This window comes from Eretmochelys imbricata, chromosome 24 (genome assembly GCF_965152235.1).
Source record: "Eretmochelys imbricata isolate rEreImb1 chromosome 24, rEreImb1.hap1, whole genome shotgun sequence".
NCBI lineage: Eukaryota > Metazoa > Chordata > Testudines > Cheloniidae > Eretmochelys > Eretmochelys imbricata.
In genome coordinates, this window is record NC_135595.1 from 12,612,429 (window position 1) to 12,635,737 (window position 23,309).

The window sequence follows — 23,309 nt, forward strand, 5'->3', positions numbered from 1 at the left end:
GTGTCACTCACTCACTGGCTTGTTTGTGTGTTTAGTGCGAGTGTTGGTCACGGGTATGAAGGTACAAGCAAGCGAACAGGGGTGGGGCTTTCAATGTTTTTAGTAATAACGTTTTATACAAGTTCGAGAAGCATCATGAGTCAAGCCGATCACTCTCTGGTCTCTGTCCCGCTATCCCTCTGTTCGTCCATCCATCCAGGGCACGAGAGAAAATCTGTTGGGTTGAGTGGGGTTTGTGATCCAGTTTCCATTTCCGTCTGGGTTTGTTGGCTCCATTTCTCTTCTCTCAACCCTGCACCCCTAGATGAAATATTCCTTTTTGTCATCGCCACTGGCCTGGCCTCCCTCCGCGTTGATAATGGCAGTGTCAGCATCTGGGGCATCGTCTGATCCTTTGGCCTCGTGAGTCAGGTAGGTACCTGGCAAGGAGAGGGTTCTCATTATCATATGCCTAGTGGTTTAGGTGGCTCTTGGACTCTCTCTGCACCACCCAGGAGAGGGACTGTGTGGCAGGCAGGGCTCAAGGGGGATTCCGGGCTGAAGCTCACAGCTGGAGCTGGCCGGAAAATGGAACTTCCATCCTCCTGAAAATGTTGAGGTTTCAGAAAATATTTCCCCTGGGTGTAAGCTGAGAAGCAGAAACCTTGACATTTTGCATGGGCAGAAATGGAAACAATTGTGCTGTGGGAGAACTGAACCAGAGGTTTGCAGCTGGCTGGGAACTGCCTGGAACTGGCTCTTGTCCATCTCACCTGCAGGTGGGTGGCCAGGTTGCTGGCATTTCAATTTTCCCACCCAAAACTGCAATTTTGCAAAGAGGGCATTGGAAAATCATTCCCGGACAGCTGTATTCACGGTGCCTGTGCTGAGAGTGCTGCGGCCAGGTGCAGCCTGGAGCCCCGGGGTCTAGGTCAAGAGGCAAGTCTGACCCTGTGTAATCTCCGTCTCCTCCCAGCCCCACAGTGGGCACCTTATTCCTGCCAGCACCCTCCAGGCTGAAGCAACCTCACTCATCAGCCACGAGTTGAGCAGGGTGTGGGATCTTCAGGGCAGGGACCATGGCTGCCTCTGGGTCTGTGCAGCACCCAGCCCGTCACCGCCCCAGCTGCTTGGGACTCTGGGAGTTACAGCCACACAAATAATGACAACCAAGGGTGAGGTGACAGCCAGAGGGGCCAGAAGAGCACCTACCCAGAGGGTGTAGGACAGCGGAAAGCAAAGAAGCCTCCACCCCACATGAACTTTAAATACCTGGCTCCTCAGTATGTAAGTCATACCAACTCTGACTCCCTACACTAGCTGGACGTGCACCTAGCTCCAAAGGAGCTGAGGGGGTGGCCATTTCCAACTTATACATCATCTCTGAAACTGGCCTGGTGTCATAAGCACATAACGGCCATATTGGGTCAGACCAGTCCAACTAGCCCAGAATCCTGTCTTCCAACAGTGGCTGATGCCAGAAGCTTCAGAGGGAATGAACAGATCAGGGTAATTATTGAGTGACCCATCCCTGGTCATCCAGTCCTGGCTTCTGTCAGAGGTTCAGGGCACCCAGAGCAGGGGGTTGCATCCCTGACCATCTTGGCTAATAGCCAGTGATGGACCTATCCTCCATGAACATATCTAGCTTTTTTTTTAACCCAGTTATACTTTTGGCCTTCACAACATCCCCTGGCAATGAGTTCCACAGGTTGACTGTGTGTTGTGTTAAGAGGTACTTCCTTATGTTTGTTTTAAACCTGCTGCCTATTAATTTAATTGGGTGACCCCTAGTTCTTGTGTTATGTGAAGGGGTAAATAAAACTTCCCTATTCACTTTCTCCCCACCTGTCATTATTTATAGACCTCTACCATATCTCTCCTAAGATGAACAGTCCCAGTCTTTTTAATCTCTCCTTATACCCCAATCATTTTTGTTGACCTTTGTAATTTTTCCAATTCTAATTTTTTTTAGATACCCTATGCAGTACTCAAGGTGTGGGTTTAACATGGATTTATATAGTGACATGATATTTTATGATGTATTAACTATCCCTTTCCTAATGGTTCCTAACAATATGTGAGCTTTTTTGACTGCCACTGCACATTGAGTGGATATTTCCACAGAACTATCCACAATGACTCCAAGATCTCTTTCTTGAGTGGTAACAGCTAATGTAGACCCCATCATTTTGTATGAATAATTTGAATTATGTTTTCCAGTGTGCATTACTTTGCATTTATCAACACTGAATGTCATCTGCCATTTTGTTGCCCAGTCACTCAGTTTAGTAAGTTTGCTTTGTATTTCTTCAATGTCAGCTTTGGACTTAACTATCTTGAGTAATTTTGTTTCATCTGCAAATGTTGCCACCTCACTATTCACCTCCCTTTCCAGATCATTGATGAATATGATGAACATCACAGGTTCCAGCATGTCACATGTATGTGTCTACTGCTGATGATTAGATCTGATCATCCCTCTGCGTTTTACACACATATCTGCTGGACAGATGAAAAGTCAAGGGAGCGGAGAATACCCTGGTTGGGGCAGGGTGGATGGTGGATGGATGGTGCAGAGATGGACAGATGGATAGATGGATAATATGTGGCCAATGAAAAATCTCTGCAGATGGTCAGAGACGGGAGGATGAGTGCCTAGGTGACCAGGAATAGATTGAATGTGATGCAGGATATTTAGGTGGATGAGTACTAAAGAAATGAACAGAAAACAATGACATGATGATACTAGACGGACAGGGTGTGAGAGAGAGGTGATAGAGAGTGACAGAGAAGGGAGGGATACGATTTGGTAGCCTTCCCTATCCTAGGCTCAGGGAGGTGGAAGCTAATTGGTTACAAGAGTCTTGTGGGACTTGCTCCTGCTCTTGGGGGTCAGTGGGAGGCAATGCTCAAGCTGCCAGCCCCAAGGGAGGGAGAATGACCCACCAAGGATCCCCATGTGGTGCTGTGCAGATTTAATTTGATCTGCTTTTAGCTGCTGAGGTCAGGTTGTCATGGAGTCCCTGGGCAATGCTCTGGAACTGCTCCCTACGAAGCCAGTCAGGACTCTGGGGAAGTCTCCTTTCTGTGAGCAGACTGTCTGCAGGACACACAGCTCACACAGCTTCCACCTTCCTGGGTCTCACCTCAGAGCATTCAGCATCCTCTGCCCCTCCCTGCGCTTCCCACAGCGAGTCTGCCCAGGCGGGGTCCTGGGGAAGCCAGAGGATCCTAAACCCCAACTTCGCAGTCCGACGTGACTCTCCTCCAGCCAGTAAAACAGAAGGTTTATTAGATGACAGGAACATGGTCTAACACAGAGCTTGCAGGTACAGGGAACAGGACCCCTCAGCTGGGTCCATGTTGGGGAGCAGTGAGCCAGACAACCACGTCTGCCCTTCACTCCATGTCCCAGCCAGCCCCAAACTGAAACTCTCTCCAGCCCCTCCTCCTCTGGGCTTTGTCCCTTTCCCGGGCCAGGAGGTCACCTGATTCCTTTGTTCTCCAACCCTTTAGCTCTCACCTTGCAGGGGGAAGGGCCCAGGCCACCAGTTGCCAGGAAACAGGGTGTCAGCCATTCTCTGTGTCCAGACTCCTACACAAACCTGCCCTCCAGGGCTCTGCAACGATCATACACCCTTACCCCACCACCTAGATACTTAAGAACTGCCTAGGGGAAACTGAGGCACCCCCACACTATTCAGAGGAAACATTAAGAATAGTCCCACTTCGTCACATCTCTCCTCCCCTCGAGATCAAACTGAGTGGGGTCACTTTAGCCAGTGACCTGGGAAGTTCAAAGCCACCAACGTTCCCATGGATGCCCCAGCATCTCTCCCATTCCTTGGTAGGAGTTACACCAGGCCCTTCCAGTTTCATGCCCTCCCTTAGGTCAGGGGTGGTCGATAGCACTCGCAGGCCGCATGTGGGAAGGTTTATGCGGCCCGTGCCCTTTGGCCACCCCAAAACCCCCGGGAGTCAAACTGGGATTGGGTCTTCTCCCCAATAAGCTGGCCAAACACAGCCACTTGGTTATAGGACTGTTCAACTTTCTTAACAGCTTTCACTTCATCTGAGACCTTCTCAAACCCATCCACACTGGGTCTTTCAACAGGAAAGTCAGTGGATCCATTCACAACAGAAAATTTCTGGCTGCTAGGAACTGAAACTTTCTTGATTAAATCACTTTCACACCCTTCAGTTGCAGTAAACTGCTTGCAAAGACTCCATGAGGATTCCTTTCTCTAGGGCTTTTCTATGCAACAATTCACCCCTCATAGAAATTCTGCTCTTACCCTCTTCACCTAGGGTTTGCTCTAGAGGAACACTTTCCTGAGCAACAACAGCCTCTTTCTGGATCTCACTTACATCCAAAATTACCTCTGGCCCATTCGGCGGATTCCTACACAATCCCCTTTCAGGCCAACGTACAGACTTCCTAGATAAAAGGTTAGAAGCATTCTCCTTCCCTTTGCCACACACAAGTTCAGGAATCTTTTCCTTCTTGCCACAGGTTTCCAAACCCTCAGCAGGTAACACAATCACACCACCTTCATGCTCTCCTTGTGTTGGGCTAGGATCTCACCCTGATTAGACCAGAGTTGCTACAACCTTTCCCAACAACACACTAGCAACAAGCAAAATACAAGCACCAGAATTGTCTGGTCTCTGGGATTTTACATAGACACTAACTGGATGCGACCTAGTTACAGGGCCATTCTCCCGAGCAGACACAAACTTAGCCCTTCCCTTCCTGGGCTTTAGCTGAATCCAGAACAAACTCTGAGACAACTGCACTACCCTCAACTATCACAGGCTGAAAGGCCCCTTCTGTCTGCTCCACAGACAAAAAAGAACCGGACACACTTTCTCCTTTACCAGACACACAGTTTGGGATCTCATTCCCCTGGTCCCAGCACACAAGGCCGGTCACAGACAACTGCTTGGAGATCAGGGTAGCTCCCTCCATAGGCAAGTCAATACCCCTGACAGACACAGGCACATTTCCTTCACTGCCACAATTCTCCACCCAGGTAACAGGTGAGGTACAGGGACACTCATCTTCCACTCTCCTAGCCTTCCCACACTGCTGACTAGACACAGCCATCAGCACACAAGGCTGCGTAGGCTCATCCAAACTTTCCTTACCAAGCACCTTGCCACTCCCAACAGATACCCTGCCCTGCCTGTGTCTCCGTCTCCCCCGACTCAGCTGGGGTCTCAGCTCCCACTGTGCTCAGCGCTGCCCTTGCTGTCCCAGTGGGGGTAGGCAGCGAGCTCGCTGCTTTCCTCACTGCATCAGAGCCAGCCTGAGCCCCCTCTCCAGTGTGCAAGGGGGGCGGGGAGCATCTCTCTGTCCCATCCAGCCCCAGGGTCTGGTTACAGGCAGGCAGGTAGCCTGAGCCTAGCCGCTCCTCCCCCCTGCCAGCCATGTCATCTGCATTTTCACTGACCATTTCCCTCTCCACCAATTGGTTCCCTGGATTTAAATTCAAACCCTTGGCAGTTACAGGAGCAGGGCCTGGATCCTGTCCCAAAGAGACACAGCCACCCCACAACAGGGTCTCGCAGCTGGTATCCTGGAGAACCCCAACGACCAGCCAGCCCCACCCCTCCTGGGTCTGCACAGGGATCTGGGCTATAGGCAGGGCGAGGGGCTTCGTCCCTGGGACCCTCACCCAGCTCACATAGCCCCTCAGCATCTGAGGCTGCACCACCCAGGGTCTGACAACAGTTCTCTCTGTCCCAGGATCTCGCCACCCCAGGAATGTCTCCCCATTGACCATCACCTTCTGCTCCCACTGGAGGTCCGAGGGGCCTGGCCCCAGGAAACTCCACACAGACATATAGGTTGTGGTCAGGAGTGGGAGCGTGTCCACCTCCCCACCCATCTGGCTGACGGAGTCTATGGCCTGGGGACCCAGCAAAGGAGCTAGACACCAGGGCTTTTCCACAGGGTCCCCCTGGTTCAAATTGCCAGCATGCTGAAAGGCAGTGAGGTGGGCATCCACATCCCCCCCATCCTTAACCAGGGGCAGCAATTTAGTCTCGAGGTTCCCTGCGGAACTGGCACCCCGGGGTCTATCCCCGCTCACTCCTGGGAGGTCCCCTATGCTTCTCCACTCCACCACCGCCAGTTCATGCTGCTGTTGCTTCTGCAGCTCTTTCTCGGACTCTTGCTGTCTCTCACAGTCCTCTTGCTCTCTCGGACTCAGCTCCAATCCCGTCCGTCTCCGATCTCCTGATGGGGAACCCGATCGTGAAGACCCTTGTCTGGTCGGGGACAGGAGTCTTGGCGAGGCCTGGCTCCCACTCCAGCTGCTCCCAGATCCTGCTATAGCCCCATTTGGGGTCAGGAATCTGTTCCTTAGAGCGGTCATCCTCCTCCAGTTGCACGATTAACTGTGCTTTGGTGAACTTTCCAATGCTCAACACTTTCCTTCTGCACAGGGTTACAATGTCCTTCTTAAGGAGATGGTGATGGGCCATCACTCCGCTCTTCCCAAGTTGTTGTGGACTCACAGGCCTGTGTGCTCTCAGCTCCCCATGGTTTCCAGGGAGAACTAGTGTGCCAGCCATTCTCAAGGTCATCACCTCTTTGCCAGGGTCGAGCTGCAGACTCCTCCACCCCGGGACCACTCGTTGCAATCCCCCGGGGGACCCTGTTACTGCAAAAGTCCTTCTCTCTGGTCACACACTCCTAGGGGTTAACCGCCCCCTGAAATTGTCTCTTTCTGAATCTTCAGCATGCCTGGTCCCCATCAATCCCCCTTCATTTTAGTGCTCCCCAGTCACTTACTGCAGGAAGCGCCATCCACGGGGTGCAGTAGATCCCACCGCTACCGCCAGTTGTCACGGAGTCCCTGGGCGATGCTCTGGAACTGCTCCCTACGAAGCCAATCAGGACTCTGGGGAAGTCTCCTTTCTGTGAGCAGACTGTCTGCAGGACACACAGCTCACACAGCTTCCACCTTCCTGGGTCTCACCTCGGAGCATTCAGCATCCTCTGCCCCTCCCTGCACTTCCCACAGTGAGTCCGCCCAGGCAGGCTCCTGGGGAAGCCAGAGGGTCCTAAACCCCAACTCCGCAGTCAGACGTGACTCTCCGCCAGCCAGTAAAACAGAAGGTTTATTAGATGACAGGAACATGGTTTAACACAGAGCTTGTAGGTACAGAGAACAGGACCCCTCAGCTGGGTCCATTTTGGGGGGCAGTGAGCCAGACAACCACGTCTGCCCTTCACTCCATGTCCCAGCCAGCCCCAAATTGAAACTCTCTCCAGCCCCTCCTCTTCTGGGCTTTGTCCCTTTCCCGGGCCAGGAGGTCACCTGATTCCTTTGTTCTCCAACCCTTTAGCTCTGATCTTGCAGGGAGGAAGGGCCCAGGCCATCAGTTGCCAGGAAACAGGGTGTCGGCCATTCTCTGTGTCCAGACCCCTACACACACCTGCCCTCCAGGGCTCTGCAACAATCATACACCCTTACCCCACCACCTAGATACTTAAGAACTGCCTAGGGGAAACTGAGGCACCCCCACACTATTCAGAGGAAACATTAAGAATAGTCCCACTTTGTCACACAGGTCTCTGTTCCCTCTGTGCCAGGTCTTATGCGGCTCCTCTGTGTACGGCAGGCAGGGGGTGCTGTGGGGCAATAGGAGACTCCTTCCCCTAGGGCTGGAACTCTAGCTCCGCATGATCCATGCCCAGCACGCCCCTGCAGCACCCAGGCCGTGAAAGCAAAACACTTGTCCCCCTCATGGCAGTGCCAAGCCCCAGGAGGCTCTGGAAGAGCAGGGGACGGAGAGCATTAAACAGGAAGCAATCATGAATAGGCCGAAGGCCATTGGCGAGAGAGACTTGGCTGCCTTCTCCTTCCCACCTCTGAGAGGCCAGCCCATGAGCTGAGCTGTAGGCAGTGGCCAGGCCTTACCTTTGTGCCTGATTAGGTAGTGTGCCAGGACGATGAGCAGGCTGAGTAGCAGAAAGACAATGACTGCGACCACTCCACCGATCACAGCATGGTATGTGCCAGAGGAGGAAGACATCGGGCTGGCATCTATACATGTGGCAGTGCAGGGGGGAGAGAGAGAGAGAGAAAGGTGTTTACAGGCCCTGCTGAAGTCCTGCGTGGTACAGAAACTCTCTCAGCACCAGAGCTGGGGGTCGCAATGTGTGTGCCTGGCCTGGCTCCATGTGCCCTTACATGGAACCTTGGGGTGCTAAGGGCACATTCCAGTAGAGCACAGCTTTCCCCATGGCTGCGTCCTTCCCACCAGCTGCCAGGTCCTAAAAGCTGGGAGTGAAATATTACCAGTGGGAGAGAGAAGTGCAGAGCCAGAGAGAGGAGAGGGGCTGCCAGCAGAGACGAGAAATATGATGGAGGCAGAGAGGGGCTGCCGGGGGAGATGGAAAATGTGATGGAGGCAGAGAGGGGCTGTCAGCAGAGATGGGAAATGTAATAGAATATCAGGGTTGGCAGGGACCTCAGGAGGTCATCTAGTCCAACCCCCTGCTCAAAGCAGGACCAATCCCCAACTAAATCATCCCAGCCAGGGCTTTGTCAAGCCTGAGCTTAAAAACCTCTAAGGAAAGAGATTCCATGGATGAGGAGAGGGGCCGCCAGCAGAGATGGGAAATGTGATGGATGCAGAGAGGGCTACAGCGGAAATGGAAAATGTGATGGAGGCAGAGAAGGGCTGCGGTGGAGATGGGAAATGCAATAGATGCAGAGAGAAGCTGCCAGCAGAGACGAGAAATGCGATGGATGCACAGTGGAGCTGCAACGGAGAAAGCTCTTGCCCCAGTGCAGTGGGGCTGGATGCAGGCAGAAGAGGAGGAAACTGGGAGGGAAGTGGAGAGAGAGAGGCCAGAGCGGGTCCAAGAGCCTGGAGAGCTGGGACTGGGCAAGAGGTGAAAGCCCACCCCAGTCCCTGTCCCTTTCATCTCTCCCCACCCCATCCTTGCCCTCTCTCCTCTCCTTCCCTGCCCATCTATCCCCTCCCCTCTCCACTCTGCCCCATCCCTACCCACCCTGTCTCCTCTCCTCTCCTTTCCCCGCCAACCCATCCACTGGTCTGGAGTACAATGAGCACTCCTGAAAGCGAGTAACTAGCACTGGTCACAGAATGAGCGACCACCCCCACATGCTCATGCCCCTCCCTCCTGCCCTGCAGAGCCCTGGCTATTCCAGTCTTGGGCTCCTGCCCAGCTCTGTGACGCCGCCTCAGTCCCAACCTGCAGCCCTGGCTCTGCCCATGCCCTTCAGTCCTGCCCCATGGCATGGCATGCTCAGGGGCTCTATCTCCATTGCTATGACAAGCCCTGCTCTGCCAGACTCCTCTGTCTCTGAAACAGCACAGCCTGTGCGATTGGCTCCTCTGGCTGTCAGGAGCACTTTGCCTTGGAAGCTGCCATGGCAGGCAGGTGACTATACTCGGAGCAGTTGACGTTGGCCCAATTCATTCTGGCCCCTCTGTTCAAACCATCCTGTCTCTTGTCAGCAAAGGCAGAACAGGGCTGATGGGGACAGCAGCCTGGAGTGCAGGGCGCTCATGACTCAGAGGGAAACCTCAGGCACTGACTGGGTAGCAGCGCCCCTAGAGCATCTCAGACCACCTGCCAGGGCTTGCCTTGGCCACTTGACACCACAGAGCACCTTCCAGGCCCCTTGTCACAGTGTCCCAACCCCAGACCAAGGTTACGCATCCGCCTCACAAGGGCGGGGGTGGGGGAGGATGGTGTCTCATGTACATGCTGAGGAGATGGTGTCTCGTACTTGTGCTTGGGGGGAGGAAGTTTCTCATGGCAGTGCTGGGGGTGATGGTGTCTTGTGTCCATGCTGGGGGGATGGGGACAATGCCTTGTGCCTGTGGATGACAGTGTTTCGTGTGTCTGTGCTGGGGGGGGAGGGGTGGAGAACGGGGTCTCATGTCTGTGCTGACGGTGATGGTGTTTCTTGTGTCTGCATCTGGAGGGGAGGACGATGTCTGGTGTTCACACCTGGAAGCCGGGGCAGAGTCAGGAGTCTGTGCCTGTCAGGGGAACAGTGTCTGCCAGGTGTGCTGGGCGTGCAGGGGCAAATTTTCATTCAGTTTCAGTTGCTTCATCCCAAAAGTATTGGCTCAGGAATTGGAAGGTCCAGGGAAGGGTCACAGAAATGCTTAGAGAGGAGGGGGGGCATCTGAAGGGGGAGAGTTTGGAATGGAGAAGAATAAAAGAGAGGACAGCAGAGGGATATAAAGAGAGGAATGGGGCAGGGAGCCAGTAGGGCTCTGAGCTACCCAGCCCCTTAACACAAGAACAAGAGGCATTCAAAATGAAAAGGCAACACTTCAGACAGACAAAAGGCATTTTTCGCAATTTGTGATTAACCTATCCTGCCACATGACTGCATTACAGCAAATAGCTTAGTACAGTTAGTACATTGATTAGACATGTCGCTGCCTGAAAGCAATGGCAATCACTAGGATACACACAGTAAGGGCTCATGTGTTAGGGGAGAGATAGGTGGTTCCCCATCTGGGACCAGAAGATGCATATGGCGATTTTCCACAACCTCCGAAGCCTCTGGCAATGGTTCCTGCAGCGACAGCACCCAGAGCGAGAGACCACTGGTGTGTGTTACCATGGGCAGAGCAGTACTGGACCAACAGGGAGGTGGGCTGTCACACTTGATGGGCCACTGGCCTCTTCTGCTACCACAATCCTATTTGCCACAGTCTGGGACCTTTTACTCCTATGGATTCTGGCTTTGCAGGGTGAACTGGCAAGGCGGCTGCAGAACCTGGACATTCCAACGAGGAAGCCAAGTGCTAGGAACAATCCCCTGATTGTACTAGCCAGGGGCTGGCAGTAATTCCTCCGCTGGAGCCACAGCCCTTGTCCCTCTGGGCTTGGCAGCCATTCTCCTCCTATGTCCTGCAGCGCTCCCCACTGGGCATGGGAGCAGGGAATCCATAAAGAAATAGAAAAGGAGCTTACGGTACCTTGGACAGCGACTGGAGTGAAGAATGAAGCAGTAGCCATGGTAACATGAGTGGTGGACTGGGAAGGGCCTGACGAAGGGGCTGGAGTGGAGTGAACATGTGGGGTGGGGAGCTGGGAAAAATCTGGGGAGGACAACAAAAAAAAGGGAAACAAATCAACCTGGAGAGATGACAGCAATGGTGTGAGAGACTCCAAGATGGAAATGATGTCTGGAGGTCTCTATCAACTCTCTTCTAATGCCCAGCCCTCTGCACTCAGCTCTGCCAGTACCCCTCAGTCCCGACCTGCAGCTCCCTGCTATCCCAGCCATGGGGCCACCCCACACACAGCTCTGTCGGTTCCCCTTAATTGTGACCTGCAGCCCCAGCTATCTCAGCACTGGGCCCTCCCCACACAGCTCTGCTGATGCCTCTCAATCCTGACCTGCAGACCCGTGCTCTCCCAGCCCTGGGCTCCCCCCACTGCTCTGCCAGTGCCCCCCACTGCTGTCACAGGTTCAGGCCCCTACTCTCACAGGTTCAGATGAAGATTGCGAGCTCTTCCCAAAAGAATGTGTGCTTGGTCAGTGCCAGCACAAGGGCCCTGATCCTGGGAGCTATACAATGTATAGCAGCGACCCAATATGGGGGTGCGTCAGTGCCGTTTGGCCTTTGCTTAGCTCCACCCCTCCTTCCTTACAGGCTCCTCCCAGCCTCAACCCCTTCTTATTTGACATCTTCTCCCTCTTGCCTTCCTGGGGGAGGGGAGGCAGCCCCTGCCATCTGCTGTTCTGTGGCTGTCATATTCATTGCCAATTCCACATGAAGACTCCTTCCCAGCCCTTGCTCTCCTCTGCTGCCCACATGGACGGGCCTTTTCCTCTTCCCTGGGCCCCTCCACTTCTCCTCGCTGCCCGTGCCTTCCGCTTCCCCTCACTGCCCGGGGCCCTTCCCCCTTCCCCTCGCTGCCCGGGGCCTTTTCCTCTTCCCTGTGCTCCTCCTCTTCCACTCACTGCCCCAGCTGGCTCTGGCTATAACCATTGTAAAGTCGAACTCCATGGTCTGGATCCATGGAAAAGAGCCCTCACTTGGTGCTCTTCCCCCTTGGTCTGCACCTGCCCCTCTAGTGCCCTTACTCAGCCTCACACAACCTCCACATGCCCCTGCCCATATGCCCCTCCCTGCCTCCCTTCATCCTGGCTCTGTGCCCTTCAGGCAGTATAGCCCCATTAGCTTCTGCTTAGGAGCCCTGGGTGTTATGAGTTCTGGTAGCTCTCAGTCTATGTCTGTGATGGGCCTAGCAGCCCAATGAAGCATTTGCCAGGCATCTCTTTGGCATTTCACTGAAGCTTTCCGGGCATGCCCTTGTCCGGCTCTCAGTGTAACGCAGGAGTGTCCCCTCGGGCGGGAGCTAAGGAAGTGCATGAGGGGCTGCCTCTGGATCACTATGTGGCATGGTGTTGTAACAACTGGGCCTACGTATTGACCCAAATTGTGAGCTCAACTGTGAAATGACTGTAGAAGTTCATAAGTTGTTACAATACCCTATAATGACTCACGCTGATGGGGAAAGGTACGAAGGGAGACAGAATAGTTGAATTAGTCCAGACAAAAAGGCCTAGTTAATATAAGTCAAGGATTGTGTTGAAATTACATGGTTAAAAACAGGAGATGTGGAGCAGGAAATGAATGAGCCAAAACTGATATGTCAGAAATGAGGCCTAACTGGGGGACAAAATAACGAGGGGAGGAGCTATTCCATCCATCACTCCCTTTTTGAGTCCTTAAAAGAACGAGATTTTGTGGGAAGGAAAGAACAAAAAGAAGAACAGACGGGAAGGACAGAGGGTCCTGGAGTGAACTTCACCATCATGGCTGCCATGCCCAGGGCTTCCTGGGACTCCAGGGCAGATCCTGATCCCAAGAAGTGTCTTGACCACACCGGGCCAGCGCAAGGGACCCAGATGACATGACCACCCCTCCGGCTCCAGCTGAATCCCAAACACCACCTGGGATGATCGTTACCACCATCTTTGATACCACCTATGTCAGTAGTTCTCAACCTTTTTGGGCTCCAGACCCATTTGCAAATGTTTATGGCCTGCTGCAACCCAGTAAATAGTCTGGAGGCAGAGGCCCTGGTAGGGTTACCATATGTCTGGGTTTTCCCGGACATGACCTCTGTTCTGGTCCTCCAACCTCCGTCTGGGTGGATTTTTGAAATACGAACAAATGTCCATGATTTTTCCTTGCTCGTCCTTTCCCCTTGCCTTCTGGAGAGCAGCGGCTGCTGACAGGGCACCCAGCTCTGAAGGCAGCGCTGCCGCTCTGCAGCAGAGCAGAAATAAGGGTGGGATGGGATGGTTCTGCCATAGAAACTATACCCCCTCTTCAACTCTCCCTCCCCCTGGCAGTGTCCTTTATTTCGGAACTTGAAATATGGTAACCCTTGGCCATGGGGTGCTTTCAGTCGGATCCTGCCTCCCCTCCCAAAAGAGTTGCGTCCTGCCTGGCACTCACCCCACAGTGCAGCTCCTGGGCTGTGGGGCTGGCTGGACTTGGCTCTCCACTCTGGGCATTGCAACCTCTGGGACTGCAGCACAGCTGAGGTTTGGCCCCGCCCCCCTGACTAGACCAAATCTGCGTGAGTGGAGTTGTGATCTGGCTCTTGGGGTTGCAGTGCCACTCACTCAAATTTGGCCTACCCGGACTCCCGTCATCATGATGGCTGGGCCAAACCTGAGTGGTGCTGAGAGCCAGAGGTTGCAGTGCCTGGAGCAAGGAGGCGAGCCCAGCCAGCCCCAGGGGACACACAGGAGCTGCCACTCAACCCTTTGAAACATTCTGGTGACCCAATGTTGGGTCCCGACCCACAGGTTGAGAAACCCTGGTCTAAGAGACTGTCAAACAGCATGGGGGTGGGGGTTTCCATTCTAAAAACTGTCCAGCTGAAGGGAAAGGGATCTAGCGATGCTGTTACAATGCCAGCCTGACTTCATATTTTACATGGTAAAGGTTTCAACTGTTTCCCTTCTTTTCTGTACATTAATAGAAGGCTAAAGGGATGTTTAATGGTGTATTTGCCCAGGGACAAAGCAGGCTGAGGTCTCTGGATACCAATCCCCTGGACCCTGTTTAGCACTGTTAGTGTCAGACAGTGACTCAGTGAAGTTAACACCTTTGACTCATTTATTAATACTCCAGTGAGCAGGACTCTCGGCAGTGCAAGGCACTGGCAAATGTGTGTTTGGGATCTGAGTGCAGGGGCCAAACAGGGAGATTGGAACGGGCAAAACCAGAGCCTGTTCTGTGGTGGGGTTGCTGAGGGAGTCTGCATCCCCACAGGGAGCCCTTCTCCCCACTGACTCCCCCGCAAGGCATGTGAGCAGCTGATACACTGGCCATGTTACAGTCTCCTGGTGCAGACTCCACTGCTGCTTTCCTACAAGCTTTGCAAAATATGCCCCAAGATTTGTGTCCAGTTCTCAACTGCCAAGCACCTTGTGTAGTCACTTACCCCAGTGAGTTGTGGGTGCCCAGTGTGAGCGGGACTCACCGTGATGTAAAGGAGGCACAGGGTGCTGGCAGCTGGGTCTGAACCAGGTCTGAAGCCCCTGTGATCTGCACTTGATAACAACGAAGGAAGGGATTGCTCCGCTCGGCTGGAGACAGCATGCGACTCAAACAGGGACAAGCTCCAGCACCCGGGGAACTCAAACTATTGGGAGCTCTGCTCATGGGGGGTTACTTCTCCTGGTCTCTTCTGGGAGATGATTAAGCTAGCTCAGCACTAGTCCACATTCCTAGGACTTCAATGACCTGGATACTGGAAAAAAGAAAAGGAGTATTTGTGGCACCTTAGAGACTAACAAATTTATCTGAGCATAAGCTTTCATGAGCTAGAGCTCACTTCATCACTTTTCATGTTGCATCCGATGAAGTGAGCTGTAGCTCATGAAAGCTTATGCTCAAATAAATTTGTTAGTCTCTAAGGTGCCACAAATACTCCTTTTCTTTTTGCGGATACAGACTAACATGGCTGCTACGCTGAAACTTGGATACTGGAGAATCCATTCAGAGAAGAAGCCATCCTAGATCTGCTGATATGAAGAAATTGACTGAGAGAGAATAAAAGGGAGGCCAGGGACCAGTAACCCTGGTCTGCCAGAACCCAGCATAAAGGGCTCACCACATGCAGCAAGGCAGGGGCATTCAGTATGGAAAAGCACATTTGGGGACTCCAGAAATCTAGCAAGCACAGTCCAATGGAAGAGCACATCAGAGTGCACACGGGGCGGTGGCGGTGACTGAGGAGCTCTCAGAGACTCTGATCCCTTGGAGAAGGAACAAGACATGGTCAGTTGGCTTCAGAGGTGGGGAAGTCACTTGCTTTGGAAATGGAGGGAGTGGAAAGCAAGCAACCATCAAAAGCCAACAGAATCCAATAAGGCTCCTAGGGAGAAAAGAAAGGAGAGGATGGAGCTAACTCTGCCAAGGGGGAAGGAGGGGCTTTTGCCACAAATGTCGGGGGGAAGACGAAGAGAGAGGGTGCAGCAGGGACATGAGTCAGTGCGAAAGGGAATGAAATCTGACCGAGACACTGAGCACCTATCAGAAAGCTCTCTGCACCAACCAACATATGGATGAGGAATGGGGACAAATGAATTGAGGAAGCTTCTGATAGAAAACTAGCAAGAGAGTCCATGAAAAATGTGAAGATAGGCAAATGGGCGATGTATCAATATCGGGACAATGTGAGTCCCAGGGAGGCACAGGGACGAGCTAATGGACTTACATGCCAGAGCAGTAAAGAAAAGTCCTGGAGAGTTAGGAAGGTTCCAGGGAGCGGGTGCTAGTTTTTTAGAAAAGATCAACAGCAATCCTGGCATTACAGTCAGTTCACTTTGACCCTCTGCCCCTTACAAAATGATGGACTATTAAAGTGAAAGCTCCCTCAATCTGTGCATGGAGGATACCGAGGCGGTGAGCAATAAGCAGCACTGGGAGCTGACTGAGAATGATGGAGAAGAGACAAACTTGATTTTGTTTTTTTGGCTAGAATTCTACAGTAGGCAGCAAAAGAGGAGATGGTACTGGAGCTGCCGCATATCTGGAGTTTGGTTTCCTGTCACACGGAACCTCTGCTCACCTCAGTCGCTCAGATTGACTCGGGAGTTGCTGAAAACTGGAGGAAGAATTGCCAAAATAACCCAGCCAATTCACAATGATGGACCATGAGATAGAACTGTGCTGGGAACCAGGGATGGATGGATGGGAGGTCACAGAAAGAAGCAGATTTCCAGAAGTAGTCAGCATGCAGAATCGGGGCCACATTTCTAAAGAGCTAAGCGTGCTGCACACGTTTGGTGGTACTCAGCTCCTGAGAATCCAGCCCTGGATGTCACAGTGGGAGCGGCTCTGTACCAAGCACTTTCAAACATGTGTCCCTGAGAGCGCTTGAAAGCCAGGCCCTGCTGGTCTTGGAGGGGGCTGCACAGCCATGAAATTCACGAACAACCCCCACTAGGAGGAGCTGCAAACACCAGTGGGGACACAGAACAGATCCCAAGGCAGCAGGAGATTAGAGTGATCATAATCAGAACCCTGAACGGTACACAGCTCTGTTCCACTTGCAGAGCACACTGACTCATTAAACATAGGCAGGGAATAGCAGTAGCAATGTCTTGGAAATGCAGCACGTGCAGCAGGTGAAAAAACCACAGCAGCCTGAATACCCATGGGAAGAGAATCCAGGGCAGCCGGCAATTCTCCATGGGGCTGCAGGCAATCTGCTCCCCTCCTGCTCTGCATGGGGGGCCCGAGGAGCAGGTTAGACATGAGCTGCTAATGCACTGGAGCAGGAACAGAGGGATTACACCCTAGGGGCTCTATGGGACGGTGGCTGTGCCAGGGAGACTGTTCAGTTCTGGACAGCTCAGAGAAATGATCTGGGGCTGGGAAGACTCAGTTAGGGGAAGAGATGAAGGGCTGAAGTTACCAAGGGCTCAGCAGCCCATTATTCTCCATGGGGCTGGGGCTAAGCCTCCTTTGTTGTCAATGGGAGCTGGGAGGAGTCAGGCTTTTTTGAACATCTGGCCCTAAATCGGCTTACAAAAAGGAATGAAAAGATAGTGGAAGACACACCTAAACCCCTCCGCACAAGGGTGACGGGATTAAGGAAACTTCCCTAGCCTCATTTGCATCAAGGATGGGACAGGGAGGCATCCCCATTAGCATACAGAATGGAGAAGAGAGATTATAAGGCAAGAACTGCACTGAACTCTGGGGGATCTCTGCTCCAGCTGTTAATGAACCCACACCTGCACACACCCAGCTCAGTAGTTATCAGACCAATTCTAGTAATAAATCCTTTATTGGTATCCAAAATACTGAACCTGCCTAATTGCATTGTGAGCTCCCTTGAAGGAACACGGCCGATAGCCAAGAATGAGCAGTTCCTATTGTCTAGCCTGAACAAAACAACTTTGGTATCCTCCCTTGAGCCATCAGTTTACCCATAAACAAATCTAGTGTTCTCCCTTGAACCATTGTTGTTTCCCTACCAATACTCAAGTAAGTGCTCGGATGCTTGTATCCAACATCTGCATCAGTTCCATTGGGACTTCATTAAGTTAGATTTAATATTGTAACTGTTTTGTTTGTTTGGCTCCCCTTGTACGGTTATTACCTGGCAATAAATAACTTTCATGGTTAAGCTGGTTGCTTCTCTCTCTCTCTCTCTTTCTCTTTAGCAATGCTCCTTGTACTTAAGCTGAAGATCCCTGCAGCACCCAGAAATCCTGTGGGGTTTGCTCATCAAGTGGGCTACTACCAGAACAATTATAATGAGAAAGTGGGGATAGGGACGAGCTGAACCTGGGATATATGAGGGTGGCAGCTTGGAAGTGCTGCTCGACTCAGCCTGCTGAGTCCAGGGGCATATAAGGGGTCAGTGTGGGAGTGCTGATTAACCCGGTCCTCTCAGACGCGCTCTGTTAATGTGTGTGTTCTTCTGATTCTGGGGCTGGAAGAACCCAGCCCTGGGAAACCTAGGTCCTGCAGGCTCCACTGTGAGGGAACTTGCAGAAGGGAGAAGTAGAGCTCCATATGAGAACACAAGTGACACAAGCAGTACATGGACAGAATTACAGACACCCCCCCGCCCCGCTGCCTGAAGAGTAACTAATAATTGAGTGTACCCCAAGTAATGGGCAAATCTGGTCCATCTGTTCTGGGAGAGGAGGGCGGGAAACCAGGGAGTTCAGCCTGTGAACATGTGCAGGGTGTTAACAACCATAAGAGAGAGGGCACACTCAGTTCAGTGCAGCTCGGGTGCAGTGGGCTGCCATCCCAGAGGGGGAGAGCGATCTGAAACTTCGGGAGATCCTTCTGAGAGTGTGCGGGTGGATCTGGCTAGGGGACAGGTGGGAGCCCCATCCCATGAGACTAGACAAACACCTCCAAACTTCCTACAGAGCTAGTCCTGCACTGCCCCGGGAATACTCTAGAAGGGACCAGCAGGGTGTTTCCAGCTATTGTAGTCCCTGACATTCAGGGCCAGCTTTTCCTCCCCATTGCTGGCTGCCCTCTTCCCATATCACTATCCACAGGCGGGTAGCTGAGCAGACCAGCCCCCTCCCTGCCCCAGTTCATCTCTTGTCCTTACAGCAGCAGATAATGACTGAACCCAGCCCAGGCTGCGTGGCTCTCCTCCCAGCTCCCCACAAGCTGTGCTCCCTCCTCCTGCGCATGGGCTCCCCAGCCAAGCAACACCCATCAGCTCCTGCAGGGCTCTGGAGAGGCAATCTGCTCCCCTCCTGCTCTGTATGGGGGGCCCGAGGAGCCAGCGGGGAGGGAGGGGAGCAAATGAACAGGAGAGAAGGAGGGAAGAGTGAGCATAGAAGCGCAGTGAGGAGTGATCCAGGGGGAGAGTGGGGAGTAGGGAGGGGAGAACAGCAGAGAAATACCAGAGAAGGAAGAAAAGAGGAACAGGTTGGAGGAGGCAGCAGCAGCTTCACAGAGCCTGTGCCAAAGAAGCAGCTGCAGGAGCTCAGAGACAAGCCCCCTGAGGCTCAGCATCTGCAGTTGGCTGGGTCCATGCTGGGTCCGTCCGTGGGACACTGCAGTGTACTTCCAAAGAGCATCACCCCTGGCAGTGGGCATACCCAACACACTGCTCCCCGCATAGGGGTGTTCCCAAGACACCTGGAGCTCCCCAGCAAGGGGTGTTCCCAAGACATTGGGGCTCCCCGGTAGGGGTGTTCCCAACAAACCCTGGGCTCCCCAGCAAGGGTCGTTCCCAATGCGCCTGGGGCTCCCCAGCAGGGGGTGTTCCCAACATACCCAGAGCTCCCTGCCAGGGGTGTTCCCAACACACTGGGGCTCCCCGCAGGGAGTGTGCGGCACAAACCCAGGGGCACACATCAGATGGCTCCAGCAGTGGGGGATGAGCCCCACAGAGGGACAACTCCACTGTACTTGGCAGCATATCGCAGAGGCTCCGGGGAGCGGAGTGCAAGGTGAGGTTCAGGTGCTAGTCCCCGGAGAGGGGAGGAGGCAGCAAGCAGGCGCTCCACCCCCTGTCTGGTGCCCAATGCTTACCATTGATGTCCAGGTTGTACCTCACTACAACGCTACCCATGGTGCTGGTGGCCATGCAGATATAGGTGCCACTGTCGCTCTTGTTGAGGAAGGGGAGGGTGAGGACACGGTTGGTGTTTGGACGCAGGGGAACATCGCTGCCCTCCTTCGTCCACAGGAACTCCTGGGGGCTAAGAGGACAGGGGTTAGTGAAAGGCAAGGGGCGCTTCCCTGAGGGGCATACACCCATGTAGCAGCAGGTGCTGGCTTCAGAGGTCAGCCCAGCTAGGAATTCATTACAGCAGCTTCCATTTCCCAGGGGAGCTTCCCCCACGGTCCCCGAGGCCCTTGCAGACTGTGACAAAGGCCTGACTGCATCCCACTGAACTGGCAGGAGCTGCAGCGCCCCTGGGACAGGCCCTAGCAGCAAGGCTGTAGCCCGGTGAAGAGAGCTATGAGGGGTGCTGCAAGCAGCCCTGCAGAAGAGGACGGGAGCCAGAGGGGCTGGGGAGGGGTAGACGCTTACATCGGATTGCCCTGGACTTCACACTGCAGCCGCAGCTCCTCGCCCTCCCTAGGGTAGGGGGGGTCTGGCTCGATCGTTGCTGTTGGCTTAACTGGAGAGAGGGAAAAAAGAGAAAGGTAAAAATCAAAATCCTGGAGCACGTTCTGTGCTGCCCCTTCTCCCGCCCACGGTGCCCCTCCCACCACAACCATGGCATGTCCCTCACTACACCCTGAGCTTGTCCCTCCCTCGTTTCAGCTGCAGCGTGCCCCTCCCTCCATAAACCCACAGCGTGCCCTTCTCTTCCTACACCTGCAGCGTCCCCCTCCCTCCCTACACCCACAGCATGCCCCTCCTTCCAAACATCGGCAGCATGCCCCTCCCTCTAAACAGCAATGCTTGTTCCCCCCACCACACACCAATACTGTGTACCTCCCTCCTTCCCTACACCTGCAGCGTGCCCCTCCTGCCACACACCTGCAGTGTGACCCTCTCTCCACATGCCCACAGCGTGCCCTTCCCACCATTCACCTGCAGCATGCCCCTTCCTCCCTACACCCGCAGTGGGATGTGCGTATGTAGGGGGTGCTTAGCGGTAAGCTGTGTGTGCGTGGCGGGCGTTAGTGTTGGGCTGTGCGTATGGGGTGGTTAGTGGTGGGCTGCGTTTTTGAGGGATTGGTTAGCATTGGGCTCTGTGTGTGTATGGAGGGGTTAGTGGTGGGATGTGAGTGTGAAGGGGTGGTTAATGGTGGGCTGGGTTGTGTGTGCGCATAGGGGTGGCTTGCGGTTAGCTGTGTGCGTGTACAGGGTGTTTAGCGATGCAATGTGTGTGTGCATAGGGGTGGTTAGCGGTGGGCTATGTGTGCATATAGTGGGTTGTTAGCGGTGGGCTGAGTATGTGTGTAAGGGATGTTTAGCGGGGGATTAGTATATGCACAAGGGCTGTGTGTGCATGGGGTGGTTAGCGGTGCGCTGTGTGTGTGTACAGGGGTGATTACCAGTTGGCTGTGTGTGCATGGGGTGGTTAGCGGTGGACTGTGTATGTGCATGGGGTGCTTAGTGGTGGGATGTGTGTGCATGGGGTGGATAGCGATGAGATATGTATGCGTGGGGGTGGTTAGCGGTGGGCTGTGTGTGTGCATATGGGTGGTTAGCGGTGGGCTGTGTGTGTGCATGGGGTGGTTAGCGGTGGGCTGTGTGTGTGTACAAGGGTGGTTAGCAGTTGGCTGTGTGTGCATGGGGTGGTTAGCAGTGGACTGTGTGTGTGCATGGGGTGGATAGCGATGAGATATGTATGTGTAGGGGTGGTTAGCGGTGGGCTGTGTGTGTCCGTGGGGTGGTTAGCGGTGGGCTGTGTGTGTATAGGAGGGTGGTGAGCTGTGTCTACATAATGGGGGTTAGCGGTGGGATGCGTTTGCGTAGGCGATGGTTAGTGGCAAGCTGTGTATGTGTGGGTGGGGTTAGCAGTGAGCTGTGTCTATGTAGTGGGGGTTAGTGGTGATCTGTGTGTGCATAGGGGCTGGTTAGCAGTGGGCTGTGTGTGCGTATGGTGGGGGAGGTTAGCAGTGAGCTGTGTGTGCACTGGGGACGGTAACAGTGGGATGTGTGTGCATAGCAGTGATTAGCAGTGAGATGTGTGTGTGTGTGTCTGTGACGCTCTGTACCTTGGGGGAACACCCGACACCCCCATGTTCATATTTATAAAATGACTGTGTGGTATCCAATGCAAAGATTATCATGTTGGGTGTCTTCGGAAGGCTCATGATGCACTGAGCATGGTTGTTATAGTGATGTTATAGTAATTGTTACAGTAATGTTATAGTAAGGTTATAGGTTATAAATTTCATGTATATAGTTATGAGGCTGAAAATGTATCCTCATGGCTTAAAGCAAGCCCATGCAAAAACTCTCCAAGAACAGAGAGCCAGTTCACATATCATGAGAGGAGGTATGGGACAAACCCAGCCCAGCCTCACAGGAACAATGGATGCTGGCCTCGGCAGCAACAAAAGAATCTGTTAGACCCTCCAGGGAGTCACTGCCCTTCCTTTGGTCAATTTGGAACTGCGATGAGGTAATGCTCACCTGACTCTGAAGGTGGGGGGCGGGGGCAAAACCAAGAGGGAAGAAAGAACATGATAAAAGGGAGAGACGTTTGCCATGCTCACTCTCTCTCTTCCACCTAAATCTACAGACACCACACCAAGCGACTGAAGTGCTGACCAAAGGGGAGAGCCTGGCTGAAGAACAACCAGCCAGCCTGTGGTGAGAAGCATCTAAGTTTGTAAGGACATTGAAAGTGTTAAGATCAGCTTAGAATGCGTTTTGCTTTTATTTCATTTGACCAAATCTGACTTGTTATGCTTTGACTTGTAATCACTTAAAATCTGTCTTTATAGTTAATAAATTTCATTGTTTATTCTACCTGAGGCAGTGTGTCAGAGGCTCCCCTTGGGATAACAAGCCTGGCACACATCAATTTCTTCGTTAAATTGACGAACTCATATAAGATTGCAGTGTCCAGCAGTCATAACTGGACACTGCAAGATGGAGGTTCCTAGGGTTGTGTCTGGGAATGGAGATATTGGCTAGTGTCATTCGCTTGTAAGTAGTCTGTGCGTGAACCGCCCAGGAGTGGGGGTTCTCACAGCAGGGTAAGGCTGGCTCCTAGAGTCAAGGATTGGAGTGGCCTAGCAGATCACCGGTCCAGATAACACAAGAGGGGAACGTTACAGTGTTGGGGTGGTGAGTGGAGAGCTGTGTGTGCGTCAGGGTGGTTAGTGGTAGGATGTGTACATGCATTGAGTGGTTAGCTGTGGGCTGTGTGTGCTTGGGGGTGTTATTGATGGGCTGTGTCTAGGTAGGGGGGTTAAGCTGTGGGCTGCGGCTGTGTAGAGGGGTTAAGCTGTGGGCTGTGTGTGCATAGGGATTGGTTAGTGGTGAGCTGTGTGTATGCAGCAGTGGTTAGTGATGGGATGTGTGTGCATGTTGGTGGTTAATGGTGGGCTGTGTGTTTGTGCATGGGAGGATAGTGGTAGCTGTAATTGTGAGTATTAGTGCTCATCAGTGGGCTCTGTGTACGTAGGGATGGTTAGTGGAGGGCTGTTTGCGTATTAGTGATTAGGAGAGGACTGTGTGTGTTTCGGGGGGTTAGCAGTAGGCTGTGTGTGCGTGTAGGGGATGGTTAGTGGTGGGCTTTGTGTGAGTGGGAGTAATTAGTGTGCGGGGGTGTGTTGATCAAGTTGGTTAGTGGTGGGCAGTGTGTGTGTTGAGGGTG

The 23,309-nt window shown here is 53.1% G+C and overlaps 1 protein-coding gene across 1 annotated transcript in view; it reads right to left on the reverse strand.

Moving 5' to 3' along the window:
- Positions 1 to 300: 300 nt before the first annotated feature.
- The window catches only part of CADM3 (cell adhesion molecule 3), a 132,435-nt gene continuing 109,426 nt past the window's right edge, over positions 301 to 23,309 (reverse strand). The window contains exons 7-11 of the mRNA XM_077841224.1: positions 20,054 to 20,144; positions 19,549 to 19,718; positions 10,969 to 11,091; positions 7,914 to 8,039; positions 301 to 419 (exon numbers count right to left, since the gene is read on the reverse strand). Of these exons, the coding sequence (XP_077697350.1) occupies positions 301 to 419; positions 7,914 to 8,039; positions 10,969 to 11,091; positions 19,549 to 19,718; positions 20,054 to 20,144 (629 nt within the window). The remainder of the gene's footprint in view (positions 420 to 7,913; positions 8,040 to 10,968; positions 11,092 to 19,548; positions 19,719 to 20,053; positions 20,145 to 23,309) is intronic.